Consider the following 21,828-nt stretch of genomic DNA (forward strand, 5'->3'; position numbering starts at 1 on the left):
GTTGTCAGTGTCAAGTACTGCGTGATTATGGAGATATAGCATTGTGTCCTGAAAGGCTTCGGTGGAACTGTGCTATTTGCTTCCTCTGTGCCTTTAACATGTTGCAGAAACTTCAGGTTGTCAAAAGTCACATTTTCTGGAGATGCTCTTAACATGAAGTCTCCCAGGGCATGAGGTATTTCTTGTTAGTTTCAAGCTGGACATTCGTATATGTCTTAAGAATAAGATAATATGTGATTTCATGCAAGGAAGGTGCCTGCTGATGGCATGTGATGTCATGTATTTTCTTCATTCAGTTCAGAATTTATTGTATCAAAAGTAATCCAGTGCTCACCAGGGATGGGAAGCTGTGTATAGAGACCAAATGACACAATATCATTTCAGGAAACATTTTTTTTTTTTCCAAGAATTTTGTTTATTAGTAGTTTTGTTATTTGAGATATGCAGAGGCCGAGCTGCTGCTATGTCTAGAGCTCTTGGTGCAGAGATAAATAGTTCTTGTCTTTTCATGTATGTGTCTTTTTATGAGACAGTCCTGGAAAGGAAAGACTTTTTTTTTTCTTTTGAGATGCTCTTTGTTCTATCATAAAGCCTAAATCATCTGTGTCTGTCTTCTGAGGCCAGAGAGGCAGAACCTCAACACAACGGAATATAAGAAGTTGCACACAGAGCATAGAAACATGAAATTGTTATATTTTGGCACACTGCAAATATCCATTTCATACTTACTGCATAACTTCCTTTGCATGACATTCTAATTATCTACAATCCCCCCAAAAAAGTTGATTATTTTCTGTTTGCAAGCAGTTCAGATATTTTAGCAGACATGCAACATAAATGAGATAACATTTGATCTTGCAATTCTTGTGTTTACTCCTGCAGAGCTTTAGTGCATTAATAGGTGAAAAGGTGTATGTTTTCTAGGGGGAAAACTAGTGAACTTCAACCAAACTGGAGATGTTAGACATCTACAACACCGTATTTTTTCAGTCTTCAGTTGGTTGAAGAACCACTTTGTGACTTCAGTAGCTCTTATGTGAATATTAGTCATATCTTTAAATAACTTTATGTCACTTTCCTCTCATGCTTGCCAGATTACTCTGTGAAAATTCCAGTGTTTTAAATCTATGCACCTCAGAAGTAAGAAACTTTATATAAAGAGCTGTTTTCTTGGACTAATAGTTGAATTTGTTGCTTTGCCAGAAGGTGATTCTATTTCATCCTAATGCTTGGATTTTGATTTGTTTTGTTTCTCTGAATTCACTAATCAAGTCTCCTTCCTCAGCCTAGGAAATCTCCAAGTAGTCTGTATAAACAGGAGTCCCAGCTCTCTGACTGATTGAAAGGTTAGTGCTAAACACAGGGCTGTACAGAACAGAGATGAAGACCTTTTGATCTGAGAATCTCATTACTTCCAAGGAAGGAAACTAAAACATGGATCATTTTCCTAATCTTAGCCAGCTGCATTTTTGTGTTTTGATTTGATTTAAGATTAACATTATCTAATCACAACTTTTTGCCCTGAATTTGCTTCCTTCCTTTCAGGAATCTACATATATTGTACCTAGAGAACTTTATTCATGCTTTTCCTGAGTCAGTGTAGCACTGACAGAACTCTATTACAGTCAGCGGTGGAATACATGTACATACCAACTTAATATCAGAATCCCCCACAACAACTTTCTCCCTAGTTTGAATACACGTAGGAGTGAATCATGTGATTTTTAAACATTTTTTTTTCTCTTCCTTGGGAATTTTTTTAGAATGTATTGTGGCTAATTCATAAGGCTTTTCAATTGTTTTATAATGCAGGAAGACATTTTTAAACTAATGAGTCCAGTCTCCTGAACAAGTGTTTTTTGATTGTACTGTGTGCTTGGCTACCTTTCTTTGTCCCTTGTAATGTTTAAACCCATTGATGTGTCAGCCAAATTTATAGATACAGATCTGAAAGGTAATTAGGTTCTGGCAGGTTTTGTGATAAAGGTGTTTGGATGAAGGAGAAAATTGTTACATGTATCTTGATCTAGGAGAAGCTGGCAAGAAAATATTGGTCTGCAGGGGATGTGTAAAGATTCTGTGCTTGTGCCTCAGCGCTGAAGAAGCATTAGCACTGTACTGCTGCAGAACCCAGGGATGGGTTTTTTTTGGTGTTGTGTGCTGGGAATGCTCCTCCAATTTAACCTTTGAAGCAATGAGAGGTATTCATTCACATCCTCACACAAAAATTGGCTGCCTTTTTCACAATACGCTGTAAGTAAATCAGAAGCTATGTGCAGGATTTGCTGGATTAAATTCTGTAGCCCAAATTAGTCTGGGTTCCAGGGTTAGATAATCAGAATGATTTCTTCAGGAAAAGAAACACTTTCTGTTATGGATTCATTTATTATTTGAAGAGGATGAAAATTCAGTTTAGTTCATTTTATTAAGCACTGCTGGGAAACACAGAAATGTAATCTCTTTAATTTATCATGCCAGTTGTCTTAACAGTGGTATGTTACTGCAATACTTACTATATATGGTTTTTCTAAGCTGTTCTCTTGTATTACTAATATTTGAAACAGAAAGGATTGAAACTTGTGTAGCTAACTGCTGAATTTTAGTAGATCCAGGGTAAGTTAAACAAATATAAAAATGAGAAACATCAGAATGTGGTGGTTTTTTTTTTGTTTGTTTGTTTTTTCTCTTCTTGTAAAAGCTTCAATGCTCTTGAAAAAGAATATGGCATTATCAAATGAATGAATTCTGTCTTTTGACTACTTCTCTGTTTGATAATCTGGCAATTTATCACCGAGAAGGGTGGTCGGGCACTGGGACAGGATTCCCAGGGCAGTGGTCATGGCACCGAGCCTGATGGAGTTCAAGAAGCCTTTGGACAACGCCCTCAGACATGAAGTCTGATTTTTGGGTGGTCCTGTGTGGAGCCAGTAATTGGACACGATGATCCTTATGAGTCCTTTCCAACTGAGAATATTCTGTGATTCTATGATTTCGTCTCTACTTGTGATCTTTTATTTGCAACCAGGGCACACCTATATCAAAAATGAAATTCTTTTGAAAGTTATTAGCAATTCATGTAGGTTCAAATTTAATTAACCAAAGAGTAGTCAGATGTCGACTTGAAATTTCCACGTTTCCACTATTTTAACAACATATGATCAGCAGGTTCACACACATCATCTCAAGGAGAATCTATTGTAGGAATGCCAATATTTTTCATTTCTGGATGAAAGAAAACAGTCTTCAATCAGCTTCAATCCTATTGCTTGTAAGGCTACCTAGACCTAGTAATGATGTAAAAACAACAGAACTGGAACTGAGATTTATTCAAGTAAGCTCAGGAATTGCCTCGAGCCAACTGTAATTTCAGAATCCTGTTAGCCACAAAGGAGTGTGATAAGCAACCCCTTATGTCAATTTAATTGGCATAGAATGACTAGCTGATTAAAAGAATGGAGAAATGGGGTGACGGTTAATCAGGTGTATCAAAGTCTGAATGGTGATAGGCTGTAGAAACCTATTTCATCTCTTGATGCTCAGATTTCTGAGGTTATAGATAAGGAGGTACTGAATAATGATGTTTATAAAATTCGATGAATAAAATTTAAGTAATTAAATCATTATGTTTTTACTCGGACAGTTAATGTAGGCAGTATTTAGAAACAAGAATGTTGACCAGACTGTATTTTAAAAATGAGTTGAGGCTAAGACTAGGTAACTGGTTGAAAATGATTTTTTATATATTATTATAACAGAGAGAGACACTTCATCTTTGGTTATACAGTCAGGAGAAGCCTGAAGAGCAGAGAGAAGGTATTACCTTGCTGAACAGTCATCTGTTCTGAAAGATTTATCTGATGATATAAAACATACTAAAATATTAGTATACTGTATATTAGTATAGTGATTGAGGAAATGCAATCAGTTCATCCTCCTAGGATAGCAGAGCAAAATTTAACTGCTTTGACCTCACTAATGGCTTCTCTGTCATTTTAACTATTCACATAAAGAAAGAATAACTTACATGAAGAAGCTACATGATTGTTACTGCTCATGAGCATGAGCAATGAAATGATTACTGTACTTACCTGGGAGAAGAAGTCAGGCTTAGGTAAATAAGCATGCTTTCAGATGAAGAAACCTGAGATGTGAGCAAAGTGTGCTTTCAAGAAAAAAGCTAACCAAAACAAATTCCCCATCTACGTATTTTATTTTTTTGTGATTTTTTTAATGAGTGATGATTTTTAGGTTGGCTACAATGTGCTGATCTGTTAAGAGCATAAACAGCCGATGAGTCTTATCTTACTTAATCTTTCTGAGAAATTCTCCCCCTACACACACATATCCCCCCCCAAAAAAAAAAAAAAACAGGAACAGATTTTCTCAAGTGCATTTCTCACCCAATATATCCCACACTGTGTAGGGATCTCCTAGGAACATCCTTCAACCATCTGCTTCAACATCATGTGGTCTAATCAGTTACTGGAGTTATTTTGTATATTTGCTTCAAAATACTACCAGGATTTTTTTGTAAGAGATATTTGGTTTGAGAATGTTGTAGCTGAGCACTGACACTGAACTTCTTTGAAAATATTGCTTCCAGTTACTCAGTGATGGTGCTAGTCCAGGCTCCTTTTCAAAGAAAATCTTTTATACCAACTTTGTTATTGCTAGCTCATTGCCAATACTTATGCTAAATAAATATATTGGACAAAATATGAAAGAATTCAGAGTAGTTGGTCAGTCTTGTTCTTAGAAAGGCAAATCGAAAATTTACTTCCATGACTTTTTGTAGCATCAGAAAGGTTACCCAAAATCATCAATATATGTGTGACAGTTCCATGCTAGGCACGAGCTAAAAATACTGTGCACAAAGCGACTAATCACACAAGTGATTATAAATCTGTCTGCATGAAAGTGTTTCCTCCCCTCCTTCCCAAGATAATACTTCTAATTTTCATTCAGCTTGTGAATCAACTCCAGATCATTACTAGCAAAATTTCTTTGTAATTTTTGAGTTCAGAAGAAATTTCTGGGAAAACAGCTACTAACTTCAGGGAGAAGTAGCAGTAGCAGATGGTCCTTTTGGTCCTTTGGCACCTGGAATCTAGGGCAAGGGGTGTTAATATGACAGAGGCTTCCAGAAGGGATTCACCAACAATTACCATCTTTGGTTCCTTCTTGGAGAGGTGGTTGTGAATCTGAAAATTTTCAGGCTATGTGGATGCTTTTTAGTGATCTTGAGGACTGTATTTCTATTTACAAGATGATAAATATTGCAGAGAATTAGGAAAATTAATTTTTCAAAGGAACCTAGCAGCCCCCTGCCCCCCCCCCCCCCCTTTTTTTTTTATAAGAAACAGAAACTTGTCCCTCTATTTGTGAGGTGTAAGCATGGAGAAAAATTACGTGTGCTTAACGTTGAACTTAGAACTTGATACCATTGCTATCATGTTGAAAGTGAAGCTTCTGCTCAATCTTACAAACAAAGTTTCAGTGATCGTTTACATTAGCAGGAAGCAATGTTCTACTTGCAAGTCTGCAGTCTTATTCTGTCTCTAGCAAGACCAAAGATTTTAACACTGCATACATTTTCTATGAAGAAGAAAAAGAAATGTTAATGTGTATAAATCCCCACTTGCATAAATAGACCAGTATAATTGGTTTATGGGAGGCATTTTAGTTTGTAATTAGAGGGATTCTCTGTCTCTCTCTGGTCTCTTCATCCTGCAAAAGAAAGTTTTTTATTTATTTATTTGTTTGTTTGTTTGTTTTTTAAACTGTAGTACTTTTATTCCATTTCCATCTAGGCCTAATATTGAATGCTTTAATAAAAGTAACAACTCTCTTTCCTCCCCTTATTTTTTTAAACCTACTGTGGGTTTGTAAATGTGGGAAAGAATACAAATACACCTCAATCTTGCACACAGTTCTCTAAAACTATTACTGATGGCAATGGGTAGTAAAGAAAAGAAAACAAAACAAAAACAAAAATAGAGAAAAACAAGAAACCATAAACGATTAAAACCACTATTTCAAATGGAGATTATTAACTCAAGTTGCAATCCAAACATTTTTGCAGTGTGCCAAATAATAGTTTCTGTTCAGAGTGGAAACCAACTACAAAAGAAAGGTTGACAGTTGATTATATCTGGGGATGTTACACTGACAGTTTTCACTTTTCTCTTCCCCCTGACAACTAGAAGTGTTGGAAATCTGAGTTTTGGAAGCTGCAAATTATATATATGTGTACTTGTATATTTATACACGTATATGCTCACTTTTAGTTGGCTCCTGCAGGAATCAACCCTTTTGCGTTTGCCAAAGTTGTCTAATATTTACATATATGTGGATGCTCAAACATAAAATTTAACAAAAGATAGGAAGATGAATTGCAAGTTGTTTCATTTTGTGAAGAAGAAAACAAAGCCCTTGTGATTCTCTTCTCTCTCTCTCTCTCTTTTTTTTTCTTTTTTTTTTTTTTTAATTTTAAATGGGTGATTCATTAAGTTTTATAAAAGACCTGACTGTGAGGTCTTGTTTCCAATCAAGTCTTTGCTAAAAGTTGTGTTGCCAATTACAGTCTGGATGGTGGTTTGTCCCGGTATTTTTACAGTTGTGTTTCTTAGCCTTTCTTTGCTTACTGCTAGCTAGTGTACTGTTTACTGTTGCTGCTATTGTCATAGGTGAATTAATAATGATGGAAAACTGGAAAAACAAAAACAAAACAGAAAAAAAAACAACCAACACCTTGACAATGGGTGCAGACCAAATAGGCTCAGGAAGCAATACATAATAAAAGCTGATGGCAAGTGGTTTGTGCACAACCAGGATGATATTAATTCACCACTTTAATGCTTTAATGTGCAAAAATTTATCTTCAACTTAATTTACTGTTCCTATCCAGATATCCAGACTATGACCAGGTACCTTTTCGTATCAATAGAACAATGCATTACTAAATCTGAATAATGAGAGACTGCAGAATAAACAAAATTTGTTTATCTTTAGACTGCAGTGTCCAATTCTAAATATTTGAGTTATAAAGTTTTCTTGCTCTTTTAATCTTTCTTAATTTTCTTCCAAAGTGTTCTTTCACTTGGAAATTGAAGCCAACACAAGTGCAATTAACTTTTGTCTCTTTCTTTGGTGGTTGTTAGGAGATTCTTGCAACAGCAGTAGCGTATACATTTTATGTACCATTCAACCAGTTGTTAGCTTCCTCTTAGTTTTAAGGGTAATTTGTTCATGTTCAGTTTCCCTTGTACCCAAAATATGCAAACAAAGCTGTCATAGGTGATTGTGAGCTAATTTTAGAAACATATCCCTGTGTTCATCAGTAATTATTTTTCATAATAGAGATATGAAAAATAACATGCCTCAAACAGGGGAGCAGTGTTTTGCACTACTTGTACAAAGCTACTTGTAGTTCAGCAAAACTTAATAAACAGTAGCCTTGATGGTACTGAGAGATTGACTGCTTTAAATGTTTGGGCTTGTCTTTGGTTCCATTTTAAAGAATGTTCAACACCAACAATCCAACAGAATTTGAAATTCAGATAACTTCTCAGTAAAACTTAAAATGTTATTTGTTAATCAACAGCTTCTACTAAAACTATATATAGCCTGGGAATAGAAGCTTCCTGTACCCATTGTGGTGAACTATAAAACCTCATTTTTTTTTCTTTTCTGTTTTATGATTTCTCATTTTGTTTCTTTAGAAACAAACACACCCTATTCATTATGTCAAATTGGATGATGACTGTGTTAAAAAAAAAAAAAAAGAAAATGAATACCAACATGGTTCTAGTAAAACACAGTGACTTCCAAAATACATTGTATTATTTTGCAAAAAATTGCAAAGTTGTTTTGCAAAATTTACATTATAGTGCAAAATTGTCCATTCAATTTATGCGCTTATCCATAGCATGGAAAAAAAGCAAGTATGTAATTGCATATTCCTATGTATTCTGTATTGAGGGAAATCCATATTTCAGGGGCATTGTACAAGTGATTAGAGATATAAAATGTGCTCTTTTCAGTGATACAAACTTCCTATTCACGTAGTATAAATTAAACACCTGAAAGTGCCTAAATATCTCTTGATAAAAACTGCCTTCAGGTAGCAGTGTACACCCCGAAGTGGGTGTCCTTGTTACTTTCCAATACTGAATACTCATTTTCTTTCCATTCCTGTGATCCTCTATTTTCTGTGAAGAAACAGCTATAGTTTCCACATCTTACTTCTATAGAAAATTTTGTAGTTTGTTTTGCCCAGCAAATGAGGAAGGATCTGGGGTGTGAAACTGAGGTCAGCATGAAACATAAATTCTTAGTAAAATAGGAGCTTCATTATTTCTCTCAGCACTTGTTAAATAAGTAATTCCTGTCTTCACCACTGGATATTTGGAAAATGCTTTCACTATTTATTGCTCCAAACCAGACCACTTTTCTTAGAAACCTTTTAAAGGGAATAATAATCTAGGTTATGGGTGAAGAAACAAGTATGTATCTAAATTTGGCCCTTACAATCTCAAAATGTTTTGTAAAGTCTTTTTTTTTTTTCCCCAACTCTGGAGATCTAGAGCCTCCAAATAGAAGATTTTCTGAAATAATCAGTTTTATGTGTTACATGTAACAGCTTAAAATAAAATTTATTCATATAGCTAAAAAAAAGGCAATTGCTACTTGTGGTGTTACCTATTTCTTATTGGGCAAAGATTTGTTGTTTTATAATACTGTATCCATTCAGCTGGCATTTGTGCATGCTTTTTGGCACTTCCACAAATGATGAGAAAGCAACTTTTACCCAGTTAAATTACTGTGTGAAGTGAAAAAGGAACACTCAAGACCCATCCAGATAATTTTGTTCCTCTCTAGTACACCTTTTTGAAGAACACAGATTAACAATTTAATGTTGATATTGTGCTTGTTATGCATTGTCTGTTGGCCTTTCAATGCAGGATTAAGTTGGATTTCCAGTCGAAAGTAACTTAATAGATTTTTAAAAGGCTAATAGATTTTTTTGATATGCTAAACAGCTTAGACACAGGTTTTGAGTGGATTTGCCAAATAACTTTTCCACTTTTTTATGCACAGTTTCTTTCCATGATCATAAGGCTTGTTTTTTGTTTAATGAAACAAAGAGTCACCTACTTCTGTTGTATCCAATATTCCTTAGCTTTTTTTTTTCCTGTCAGTACTTTTCCTGTCACTTTTGCTGTTCCTTCTTAAACCATGTTTAGAGAGAGCATAATGTGCTATACATATTTTAATTAAGGATGAATTCTGGAATGTATTTGTTGCTTGAATTTCATTTAAAAAAAAAAATCCATGCCAATAACTGATATTGTTAACATGTGTTTGTGCTGTTTTGCGTTTTCCCTCTTTGTTCCTTGATTTAGTGTGTAATGTCTGTGTATTTGTTTTGTTTTCTTTCCTTTCCTTTCCTTTACTTCTCATGTTAGTAAGTCCTTTCTTTTCTTTCTGTGAAGCACCTACTGCTCATGCAGTGCAATGCAGCGTATTTTCACAGTGTTTCTTGGGTTAGCTTCTTACTGGTGAGAATTCTATAAACTTCCACTCTAGCTTTGGAAAAAAATAAAACTATACTTCTAGTGTACATCCAAGTTGCAGAGAAGGTTTTAAAATACGACCCTGTCTACTTGTAACAATGAAGTTGACTTCCTGGCAAAATCCCGTTATAAAGTTTCATATTTAAACTACTTCTGTGGTATGCTGTTGTCGATACCAGAAGATACTTGTTAAAATGTACACTTAGAAAGTTTGGACAACATTTAATAATTCTTTTCTGGAATTCCTGGTAGTGGAACTCTACAACAGAAAAATAAAAGTTTGGAGTCTGGTGGAGCATGTTATCATGATTCAGTTACACAAAACAGTTTGGTATGCAGAGTTACTACCTGTGGCTTTCCCAAGCTTAAATAAGAGATAGGGAAGAAATTTTATTTCATTTTTAAAGAGAATGTAAGTTAAAATCTTGATGACAGCTAGGAATGTATTGGAAAAAGTGTTAACAAACTGAATTTACAGTAACCAACCTGTTATGTTCAAAACACAAAATAATTTATTTCAATACTAAATGCATTTTAGAACAATACTTTTTAAGAGATCTAAAGGTATTAGCAAGCATCAGTATGTAACCCACTGAGTGTTAATAGAGAAAGATAAATTCTTTGATATATTCTTTTGTGTTCCTTAAAAGCAAGACATACGTTTATGTTTGCAGTACCTCTAACAGTTAACAGCAGAGAGCAAATAAAAATCACTTATTTCCACAGAGTAATACCTTGCCTGTATCTAAATGAGATAGGTGTGAAACAGATGTGTTGCAGGAATTTGATGCCTGCTTGATGATTTTTTACACATAGTTAGCCTCTGCTCTGTCCAGAAACAACAGTATCTATACTAAAAAAGTATCTAGACATTTAGAAAAGTTACAACTGTTACAAATTGGTATTAAAATTTAGTGAATTTTAGAATGGTAAGTTTAGAGTTCCTCCTGGCCTCAGTAAAAGTCCCCTTTCAAATAATAAATAAATAAATAACAACTGGGTGACGGTACGTGAGATTAACTTGGTCAAGACATTCAGTAGCAGTCATTTGACTTCAAAAGTTAAATACATTCAAAGACTGAAACTGTTTTCTTTCTCCTAGGTTCCTTGTTGATGCTTAGTCTCATCAATGGGAATGCTTATAATAAAGAAAAGGGAGAGTGCATTCTGCATGCTGACAGTTAGCAATACTTTTTCACAATAGTGTAATCATTTAATTAATTAGGAGAGTGCTCAGATGATCAGAGAAGTGGAAGTGGATAAAGTGACAGTGCTGGAAATAAAGCAAGTTGAAGCAATCAAGAATCTCTGGAAAGACCCAGGAATTCAAGAGTGTTACTACCGACGGAGGGAGTACCAGCTCTCAGACTCTGCTAAATAGTAAGTACACTACCTAATGACAAGAAGAATCCAGCCTTAATGTAGTTAATAAAGAGAGAGGTTTACTCTGATTCTATTATTTGTACCTGTGTCTCTGCTGGCCTGTGATAAACAGAAGATTTTAAGCAGGAGTGATGAAACAAACTAATCTGAGGTTTTCTGAGCATGCCAGGACTATTATCCCTCCCAGTTCTGAGGTCAACACAGCTGGTACATAACTGAGTTTCCCATGGGAGAAATCATGAAAAACAGCTGTACAAAATACATTGACAACAAGCGGGCAGGTCAGAAAGCTCATAATTACATGAAGATATTGGGGTATAAATAAGAATGAGGATATACCTCTCCCCCAGTTTTCCTGGAATTTAATTATGAAAAATGATTGCTTTAAGAAAACAGAAAAAATAAATTTCTGTTTCTGCAAGGTTGAAAAGCAGCAAAGTTATATTTCAGCAAGGAACATTCATATGAGGCATTTACGGTAAACTTTGATTCAAAAGGGTTACACTTGGGCAATCTGCTCTTGTGTGTTAAGCCTTATTCCTAACAGATGTCTGTCTGCTTTGTTTTTAAATAATCTTGCATTGGAGAAGGGTGCTACTTGACAGTCTGTCTATTCTAGCTTCATTTTCTAAGAAATTAACCAAAATTGAAAACTAGTTTTACTTTAAATTTGATTAAATCTTTATTTTACTGTTAATTGCAGTTAAGATCTCGATAGCAATTTGTGACTTTGCTGGAGAGGAAGAATTTTCTCATTCAGAAGAGAAAACTTAGAAAACATTTCTTAGCTAACTTTTCTTTAGTGTGAGCATTTTTTATTTTGGTGCTCAAATGTGAGAGATGACTGGGCAGCAAGAAGAGAGTACAATGACATTCTTCCTCTATCACCAAAGACAAAGAGGGAGAATTAGTGCTCAAATAAAGGAAGGTTTGTGCTACAAACACATAGAATGATTTGGAATACAATTTACAGGTTTTATAGGCCATGGTAGCATTCAGGATGATCTAATGTTGCTTTCTAGTGGTGGGAAGATAGATTGCAGACAGGGATACCAGGCATCAATTCTTTTTGTCTGACTTGCTCACACACCGCTCATTTATTTAGGCACAGGAATAGCTGTGATTAAATTCTAGGAAGACATGTATGAAAAGCACAAGCTAAATGCATCACCTTTTACATTAAAATATATAAGGTGGAAGCATTCATGTTTGCAGTGCTTTCCATTAATTATTCTTCTGAATTTTGTCCAGCACACTTTCACATTCACATGAAATATTAGCATCACAGATAAAATGCTAGGGGATAGGAGGAATGTTGCTTAGCATTATAGTTAGAATTGATAATTATGTGTTCAAATCTTAATTATCATATTTACACAGGAAATTATCATATTTACTTTGAGGTAGAAGCAAAGATTATACAAATAAAGTTGATCATTTTGGGTGTAGGCCAATTGTCTATAGAATATTCAAGCATCATCTCTTAACTAGTAGTATTCTGTCTGAAACATACACCTAAGTGTCAGGTAAGTAAAGGCTTGTTTTTTTTATGCTAGCAACAATTGTTGTTATGCCACATACAAGTGAATTTTTGTTCAGCTGCATTTGTGGGAACATTCCTGTGATCACTGATCAGTACTCTGGTTTTGAATCTGTATGATTAATTTATGGAAGTGCATTAATCTTGTTTATGTTGTATATTTAACTTTTCAGTTATTTTACTGACATCGATCGTATCGCTATGCCCTCCTTTGTGCCAACTCAGCAAGATATTCTTAGAGTCAGAGTGCCAACTACAGGAATTATCGAGTATCCTTTTGATTTAGAAAATATTATATTTAGGTAAGACTGCTTGTCAAATGATTCAGTATACAATTATGAAAGTAGTTGCTGAAACTTCATTTCCAAGGTCTTTCAAGCTTTTGTATTCAATTGGTATTGTATTTTCAGCACTTCAGCCAAATCACTATGTATTCTGAACTATTACTTTAATTAAAAAGTCTGGAATGAGGGCGGTGGTACTTGTAATAAGATATGGGTGTAATTCATGTATAATGTATTTAATTTTGATTGTTGAATAGAGATGTGACTACGCTGTTTTTCTGGGGGGAGCAGGAGGAATTTTGGAGTGTGTGTGGATACAAAGTGGACCACGTTTTGATATTTTTATTTAAATTTATTTAAATATCTTTAAATTTCTACCAAAACAATAAAACAGCATTATATTTGTATTGTGCCTCAGATGGCATGTACGCTTTATGTGCTTACAGTGAAGTGCAGTGAAATTTGTGGCACTTCAGCAAGTGAATAGAATTTAAATACTAAACAGAACAAATAAGATATACCTTCATGGTTCAAGCATAACGTAGGTAGGTGAGCTATTATAAGGCCTTTAGATATATTTAAAGTATGTTATGGAAACGACTAAAATGTTGACTGTATTTTTCTTTAACAGGATGGTGGATGTAGGTGGCCAAAGGTCAGAAAGAAGGAAGTGGATTCATTGTTTTGAAAGTGTTACTTCCATCATTTTCTTAGTTGCATTAAGTGAATACGATCAAGTCTTGGCAGAATGTGACAATGAGGTAAGTGGGGATATCTAAATTATGTACAGAAAAAGGTGTGTGCTTTTGTAAGAAAGACAGCATTTACATGTCTTTCATAAAAGCATTTGCAAATACTAGAACTACATTTGTGACTGCTCGATCAGCTTCCTGGGTTGTATTAAATTAGCAGCCTACCTGAAAAAAAGAAGAGGAAACTAATTTAAAAACATGATTTAAACCATGCCTCAGGATGTATAAAAATGAATATTAACAGTATCTCTAAACAAGTAAAACTACCTCAATCAACTGTAAACAGTTGTGGGTTTTATTTATTTAAGTCCCTGACACTTCAGAATTAACCTGTACCCAAATTAAGGAGAATTGAGACAAAGTAACTTGAAATTTACCTCTTTCCCAAGGTTAAGAAATGTTAGTTGGGTTCTTCTGTCTGTTCTAGAATGCCATCATCATCAGTGGCCAGATGTTGCAGAGAACGATGCAAAAAAAAAGAAAATACTAGACAATTTGGGAGAAAAGCACATAGATGGAATTGCATTATTTTTGATAATGGTTGCTTTCCATCTTGAAAGTTAGAGGATTACTTAAAATGTTGTCCAGATACTCTTAATACCATTTGATCTCTAAAGTGGCAAAGCCTTTATCAGATCATTTTCTAAAGATCTGTTTGAACTATGAAAAGCAAACCTAACTTCACTTTCTGAAGTGTCACAACATTTATTGTAGTTTAGAATGAGTCTTCAAAGTTTTCTGTCATCTTTTGATGAATGAACATAGGTAACTGTAAGTAATATTTTTACTTCCACTGTCTTGGATATTCTGTTATGTTCATTTTGGACATAAGTCTGTATGGTAAATAAAGTGACTTCCATCACAAATTTGTGTTCAGAAATGTCAACCAGCAATCTCCAACTGTGTTGTTCCTAAGATCTTTCTTGAAATGAACAACATGACCAGACTTTATTATTAATATAGAGGAATACCTATGCTCTTGTCCTTTAGGTATATTATAATGCAGAATCATTGGATATCCTGAGTGGGAAGGTACCCACAAGGATCATCGAGTCCAACTCCTGGTTCCACGCAGGACCAAAAAAAAAAAAATCAGACCATGTGTCTGTGAGCATTGTCCAAACGCTTCTTGAACTCTGGCAGGCTCGGTGCCATGACCTGTGCCCTGGGGAGCCTGTCCCAGTGCCCAACCACCCTCTGGGTGAAGAACCTTTTCCTGATAACCAGCCTGACCCTCCCCTGTCAGCTCCACGACAACTCCATGCCATTTCCTCCCCTCTGGGTCCTATCACTGTCACCAGAGAGAAGAGATCAGCAAGATCACAGATCAGATACAGCCTGCTTCAATTCTCACTTATAAAGTCATCAAAGGCTTTCATTTAGCAGTCCATGGCTACTCACTAATTCACACAAAAAATCAAAAAAAGAAATTATTATCAAGGCTTACTTTGATTTCATGTCCCATTAAGCCATTCATAGGGGGGGATCCAAAACCCAGTAAACAAATAGTAATAATAAACCAGTGAATTGTGATTGCACTTTATAAAGGTTGTATATATACACACACACACACATATATACTGTAAAATAGCTTTAAAAAAAAACACCTTTATGATCTCTGGCTGATGTGATTTGTATATGCTACTCTTTAGAGAGTGTAACTTCATATTCACTTTTGTTCTTATAGAATCGAATGGAAGAAAGCAAGGCCTTATTTAAAACTATCATTACATACCCCTGGTTTCTGAATTCTTCAGTCATTTTGTTTTTAAATAAAAAAGATCTTCTAGAAGAGAAAATCATGTATTCCGATCTAATTAGTTACTTTCCAGAATACACGGGTAAGCATTTATTCCAGACTATGTTCACAAACATAAAAGCCATATTTAAATCAGCTTTTCCTCATTAAATGTAGCAGGGAAAGTGGAATTATGCAGTATATTTCATATCTTTGCTTTTCTACCCTCTCCTTTAAAATACAATCTTAAGTTACTCAGTTTTACAGTTGCTTTTAAAATTTGTTTGTTAACTGAACCATTGCAGATGGGTTCTTGAGACATTTCTTGCAGCCACTCCGTTACCATTTGAATGGCATTGTCACTATTAAGTTATCAGATGCATCTCTTCCACCTATATTCAGTGTCAAGAGACAAGATATGGGGGGAACCTGGGTAATATGGTTATTAATCCAACTCTTTCTATGGTAAAAATCCACAGTATAATTTTGCATTTATTATAACTACCTAAAGTTCAAAGTTAAAAAACATCCTGAATAACTTTCCTTAACAAACATTACTGATAATTAAAGCACCCAAAAGAATGAAGAAAATAATCACAGATATACTCCATAACTTAATACAGTATTGTATTCTACAAGACATCCTTCAACTAATTAAAAAAGGAGTGGCAATGATTTCATAGCTACAGAGGAAGCGCAGATCCCCTTCTTGGCTAAAGAGAAAGCTGTTTACTACATGTGTTTTATAAAATTTCTCTCATGGTTTTTGAGATGCTACAAGTGTAGCAAACTATTAAAATGTGCTGGGTAATTTCAGTTGTGTAGGGTATTACAACAAATTACTTTGAACTGTAAGGTTTACTTTAAAAAAACCCACACACATTATACTAAGCAGTGTTACAGCATCTTTTGCCCCACTAACATATGAATGAGAACATTCCAAAAAAGGGAGTATGCCTTTATAGCTATTTCATATTTAAATATGAAGTTAGGCTGTTCATATACTGTCATATTTCTTTGCTGACCTATATAGTTTTCAACTGTTTAAAAGCACCAATTGTGTTTTTGACTAGGACCTAAACAAGATGTCAAAGCTGCCAGAGACTTCATTTTGAAGCTGTATCAGGATCAGAACCCCGACAAGGAGAAAGTAATTTACTCCCACTTCACTTGTGCCACAGACACAGAAAATATTCGTTTTGTCTTTGCTGCTGTCAAGGACACGATCCTGCAACTAAACCTGAGGGAGTTCAATCTGGTTTAAATTAAAAATGTGCTTGTATCCACTGAGTGTGATTTACTCATAGCACAGCCTCTATTGATTTAAAAAAACGGCGTCTTTTAAATACCATTTACAGAAATGGGAAGAGGTTTTTATATTTACTGAAGTATGGATTAGGAGAACTTTAAAGACTAAGTTTCAACATTTACTTCGTAAACTATACATTTAAAAATCTCTTTTCATATTTTCCATGCCAGTTGTGCCTGTGAGTTAATTTGTGACAGCTGTGGGAATTAAGAATATTTAAAAGAATGTTTGTAACTACATTGCTGCCCAGGTGGTACTTCCTAACATTTTTTTTAAGCTTATCGTTTTCAATCATAGCTTATAAAATTTCAAACAGTGATGCCTTAAAAATGGCAAGTTAGTGTTATTTTAAAGTGCTAGATATTTTTTTAATTATTGTTCTGAGCAACGCAGTCAAAAGACTGGGTTAAATGTGTTTAGTAAATGTTCTCAGGATTCACTGCCACAGGAACTGGAAGATTATCCACACAGCTGCCTGTGGATAATCTAGTCCTTAAATTCCTCCAAGTCAGTAAAGTAACTTGCATTAACTTGCTTTTTACACTTTGCATTTTCCCCATTATTGAGTTCCACAGGTAGTTTTGCATGGATTAGAAACCAGTAAAACCTCTCCTCCAAAAGACTTCCAGCCATTACGTGATCCCCTTTGCACTGTCCAACTACAAACTTCTCCAGTAATGATGCCAGGATCACTAATACCTCGATCAATTCTTATTCATCTGATTAAAAATTCTCAGACCAGCAGTGTCTGAAGATGTTAGGCAGACCAACTCCAGCAATTTTGAAAACCCTTTTTACCCATTGCAAAACCTCATGGTAGTAATTGGCATTTAATTAATTAACCTCGTAACACCAGTAAAGGGATTGTTTTAGTTGAACTCTTGTTACCAGCATTAACTCAGCTCCAAAGACATGCCAAGATTCTCTTGTATACAAATGAATGACAATACCATTTTTCCAAGCAGTATTATAGCAACGGTTCTTAAAATCAATATGAAATAGTGATTTCCATACATCACAGAAAAATTAAAATTATTTGATTTTCAGCATAACGTTTCTGTGTATTGAGCCGGATTAATAGCTCTCACAGCTCACTCCTGTGAAAAGCACACCCTGACCTTTCACTGTTCATAAAAGATGTTTACTGAATCACAAATTCAACAGCGCAGCTACCTTTTGCCTAATAGTACAGATAAAGTATGTCCAGAGCTCTTTTTTAATTCTTAATGAGAAAACACCCTGTAACATTTGATTCATTTGTTCTTTCTGTAGCGTTGGAACAAGCTGTAGAAGACTGTTCTTAACACTGTTTTACAGTTTTGCCCATACTGCTTTATGGCAATAATCAGCACTGAGGGAACAGTGCAGTATACAATGAAATGAGGTGCTGCAGGGTACAGTACCACTTGTCAGACTAGAAAAGACCAAGGAGGAGCAACAGGAAGTCCAGCATACAGCAGCAAGACTCTGCATATATCTTCTGAATTCCCAGTATGTTATCTCTACCCTCTCTAAAAATATTAACAACATTACAATTCTTCCAATGTGCCTCTGCTAAACACTCTTGCTCAAACAAAACAAAACAAAAAACAAAACAAAACAAAAGTTACTTCAGAACTTCCAATTACATGGAAACAGAAATATGAACTTTTTCTAGGGAAGCAAAGTTGATGGAGGAAAGCATAAAGTGCCCAAGTGCTTGAACTTCTTGATCCAATTTTGAGCTCTGTAGGAACTCCTGGGAAAACATCTACTTAAACTCTCAGCACTTTCATATCTGAGTCAAGATTTGCTGGCTATTTGAAGAGTACCTTCATACCAGAAATCCGGGAGTCAGGCTTTTCTGGAGAACAAGCACTGCAGATGGTGAGACAGTTAGCATTTTACAGGACTCATCAGTACAAGCTTTTCTGTAACACCTCTCAACCAACACTTTAAAACCTTTGTAAAGTCACTTACCCAGACACACTTCTGCACATAATTCTCTACATGTTTGATACACAAAGTGAAAATCCAACAAAATGAAAATTGAGGTTTTCTCACTTTTTGCCTATTAGTGTCCTAGCTCGCCATACTTATTCCAGCAGTCACGTTTGTTTCAACCATTGATATATTGCTCAGGGGATGATGAGTTAACAAGAATGAATGGCACTGGACATTTTTTTACTCCTTGTAGGAGGAGACTTCACAGGGAATTCACTGCTCTTTCAAAGTATTACAGGAATATTTTGAACTCTTGTTCCAGATTTGCCCAGGAAAAAATAAAAACCTCTTTATAAAAATCCCGTGTCTGCTGTAAATGTAAATATAGATACTTAGATCCTACCTACTGTCACAAAAGCAAGAATCGTGACTCTAGATGATGAGCTCTTAGATGATGCATATATATACATACATATACTGACCATAAAATTCCAAAATAAGACACTGGTAACAATAACAGTCAAATTTTAAGTGGGCAATAGATTTATAGGCAGGAAAAAAGGTGTCAGTTACCTAAGCATAAGACATTCAAGAATAGCATAAACAAAATATGTCTATTTGCATTTCAAGATAAGATGATGATAAATGCAAGTTTTCTGAATGAAAACAGAAGTATGCTTTGTACAGTTTTGACATGCTTCATGAGACAAGCATGATACACATAAAAGTCAAGTCAGAAACAGACTTTGCATTGCATCAGGAACAATCGCAAATACATGGTGCATGTTAGCAGTATTTTTCACCAACAGTTCCTACATGTAATAAACAGGTTCTTCTGAAATATATGGACCCAATGCTTTAAGTAAAAAACAAACAAACAAACACAAGCCTTTTCACAGTTCTGAACTAATTTCAGAAATAATATGCACAATATAGTAAGATGGACAGCTCCATCACCCTGGCTGGTTTTAGTAACTTTAAACTAAAAGCTTTTTAGTAAAATCAAACCTTAAAGCCATCCTATGTAGTTTTAGATAAATTGATCAACATAAAAAAAGTCAGTAATTAATTGTTAGAGACTTGACACACACATATCCTTAGCTCCTGAGAGGTGAATGTTTCATTGATACTGGATACAATGATACTCCTTCAGTTTTTGCTGCATCTTCAGTAAGAATTAGTCACTACAGAATCAACAGAGCAGGATCATAGAATGGTCTGGGTTGGAAAGGACCTTAAGGATCACCTCATTCCAACTCACTGTCATGAGCAGGGACACCTCCCACCAGACCAGGTTGCCCAAAGCCCCATCCAGCCTGGCCTTGAACACTTCCAAGGATGGGGCATCCACAGCTTCTCTGGGCAACTGCCAGTGCTTCACCACCCTCTGAGTAAAGAATTTCCTCCTCACGTCTAATCTAAATCTAACCTCTTTTAGTTTAAAGCCATTCCCCCCTTGTCCTGTCACTACACTCCCTGACAAAGAGTCCCTCCCCTGCTTTCCCTTAGACTTCCTTTACATATTGGAAGGATGCTATATGGTCTCCCCAGAGCCTTTTCTTCTCCGGGCTGAACAATCCCAACTCCCTCAGCCTGTTTTTACAACAAAGATACTCCAGCCCTCTGATCATCCTCATGGACCTCCTCTGGACCCAGTCTTAACAGGTTCATGTCCTCCTTGTGCTGGGGCCCCATAGCTGAATGCAGTGCTCCAGGTGGGGTCTCATTAGAGCAAAGCAGAGGGAAAGAATCACCTCCATCGACCTGCTGGTCACGCTTCCTTTGATGTAGCCTAGGATATGGCTGGCTTTCTGGGCTGCAAGCGCTCATTGTTGGCTCACATTGAGCTGCTCATCAGCGAACATCCCCAGGTCCTTCTCCCCAGGGCTGCTCTCAATCCATTCTCCACCCAGCCTGTATTTGTGCTGGGGATTGTCCCAGCCCAGATGCAGAACCTTGCACTTGGCCGTGTTGAACCTCATGAGGTTCATATAGGCCCACCTCTTAAGCCTGTCCAGATCCCTTCCCTCCAGCCTGTCGACCGCACCACTCAGCTTCGTGTCACTGGCAAACTTGCTGAGGGTGCACTCGATCTCACTGTCCATGTCACCAACAAATATGTTAAACAACTCTGTCTCAATACTAACCCCTGAGGAACACCACTCATCCCTGGTCTCCACCTGGATATCAAGCTGTTGACCACAACTCTTTGAGTATAACCACCCAGCCAATTCCTTACCCACTGAGAGGTCCATCCATCAAATCCTTGTGTCCCCAGTTTAGAGACAAGGATATGATGAGGGACAGTGCCAAATACTTTGTACAAGTCCAGGTAGATGACATCAGCTGCTCTTCCCCTCTCCACCAATGCTGTAACCCTATCGTAGAAGGGAGACTTTAATCAATAAATAAATAAATAAATAAATAGTAGAATTGTATGATTTGCTGAAGAAACACTGCAGACTCTTGCCTTGTACAACACTTACATGACTCCAAGCAATGCAGTCTTTAGATTGTTCTTTTCTGGAATTCAAATGTAAAAAGCTTAAGAAGGGTAAGAGAAGTCTGAATAGTTTGCAGAATAATCTAATTCTTGAGGCTAACACAAGACCAGGAAATACATACAAATCAGACATAATATCAGTTTAAACATAGTATGGAAATATTTACAAACAAGCCACAAGACTGAACAATCCTATTAACGTATGGGACATTTATTGAAACTGTTTTACATCAGCAGAATAATTAGAAAACTGAGGGTTTGAACTTGATATTCAGGACTGTGCTGTGTTAAATTTTAACTACCATTACATAGCAGTAGTATTCTTGTGTTGACTAGTCTATGATATTTAATGTTATTTGCAGATATATTTACTAAAAATAACTCAAAAGGAACAAAATATCTTAGTGATTTTTGATATGTGAGTGTATTTTTTTTTGAAATGGTACAGATAATAAATAGTCAATGGCATATGCACATAATTTTTTGGAAAAATAAAGATGATTTCATAAGAAGCTGGTGATTTGGCAATACCACCTACGTTTTTTCAATGTATCAAGAGAAAAAGATTACACCAGAGGGAAATTATATATATATATATATATATATATATATAAATCTAGTAATTAAATCTGTCCTTACAAAGGTAAAGACTAACATCTGTATTGCTGGAACAGAAGCTTGACCCTGTGTTCTCAGAGATACGATTTGACTTCATTTGTCAATTTCTACTCACCAGATTTTGAATGTGTCACTCGTAAATAAATTAAAAAACAAAAACACACAGCTATTAATGCAACATATATGGAAAACAAACAATAATC

The 21,828-nt window shown here is 35.6% G+C and overlaps 1 protein-coding gene across 6 annotated transcripts in view; it reads left to right on the forward strand.

Moving 5' to 3' along the window:
- Nucleotides 1–21,828, forward strand: part of LOC310889727 (guanine nucleotide-binding protein subunit alpha-14) — a 91,020-nt gene that overhangs the window by 61,336 nt on the left and 7,856 nt on the right. For 4 of the 6 annotated variants that reach the window (XM_083817645.1, XM_083817648.1, XM_083817650.1 and 1 more), the window contains 5 exons: nucleotides 10,801–10,955; nucleotides 12,672–12,800; nucleotides 13,414–13,543; nucleotides 15,222–15,375; nucleotides 16,346–17,624. In XM_083817645.1, coding sequence (XP_083673771.1) covers nucleotides 10,801–10,955; nucleotides 12,672–12,800; nucleotides 13,414–13,543; nucleotides 15,222–15,375; nucleotides 16,346–16,536 — 759 coding nt within the window. In that variant the 3' untranslated portion in view covers nucleotides 16,537–17,624. Of the gene's footprint in view, nucleotides 1–10,800; nucleotides 10,956–12,671; nucleotides 12,801–13,413; nucleotides 13,544–15,221; nucleotides 15,376–16,345; nucleotides 17,625–17,853; nucleotides 18,610–21,828 lie in introns of those variants that run through there. The other 2 variants (XM_083817647.1, XM_083817646.1) reach the window with 2 other exon arrangements.

This window comes from Anser anser (assembly GCF_964211835.1).
Source record: "Anser anser genome assembly, chromosome: Z".
NCBI classification, from domain to species: domain Eukaryota; kingdom Metazoa; phylum Chordata; class Aves; order Anseriformes; family Anatidae; genus Anser; species Anser anser.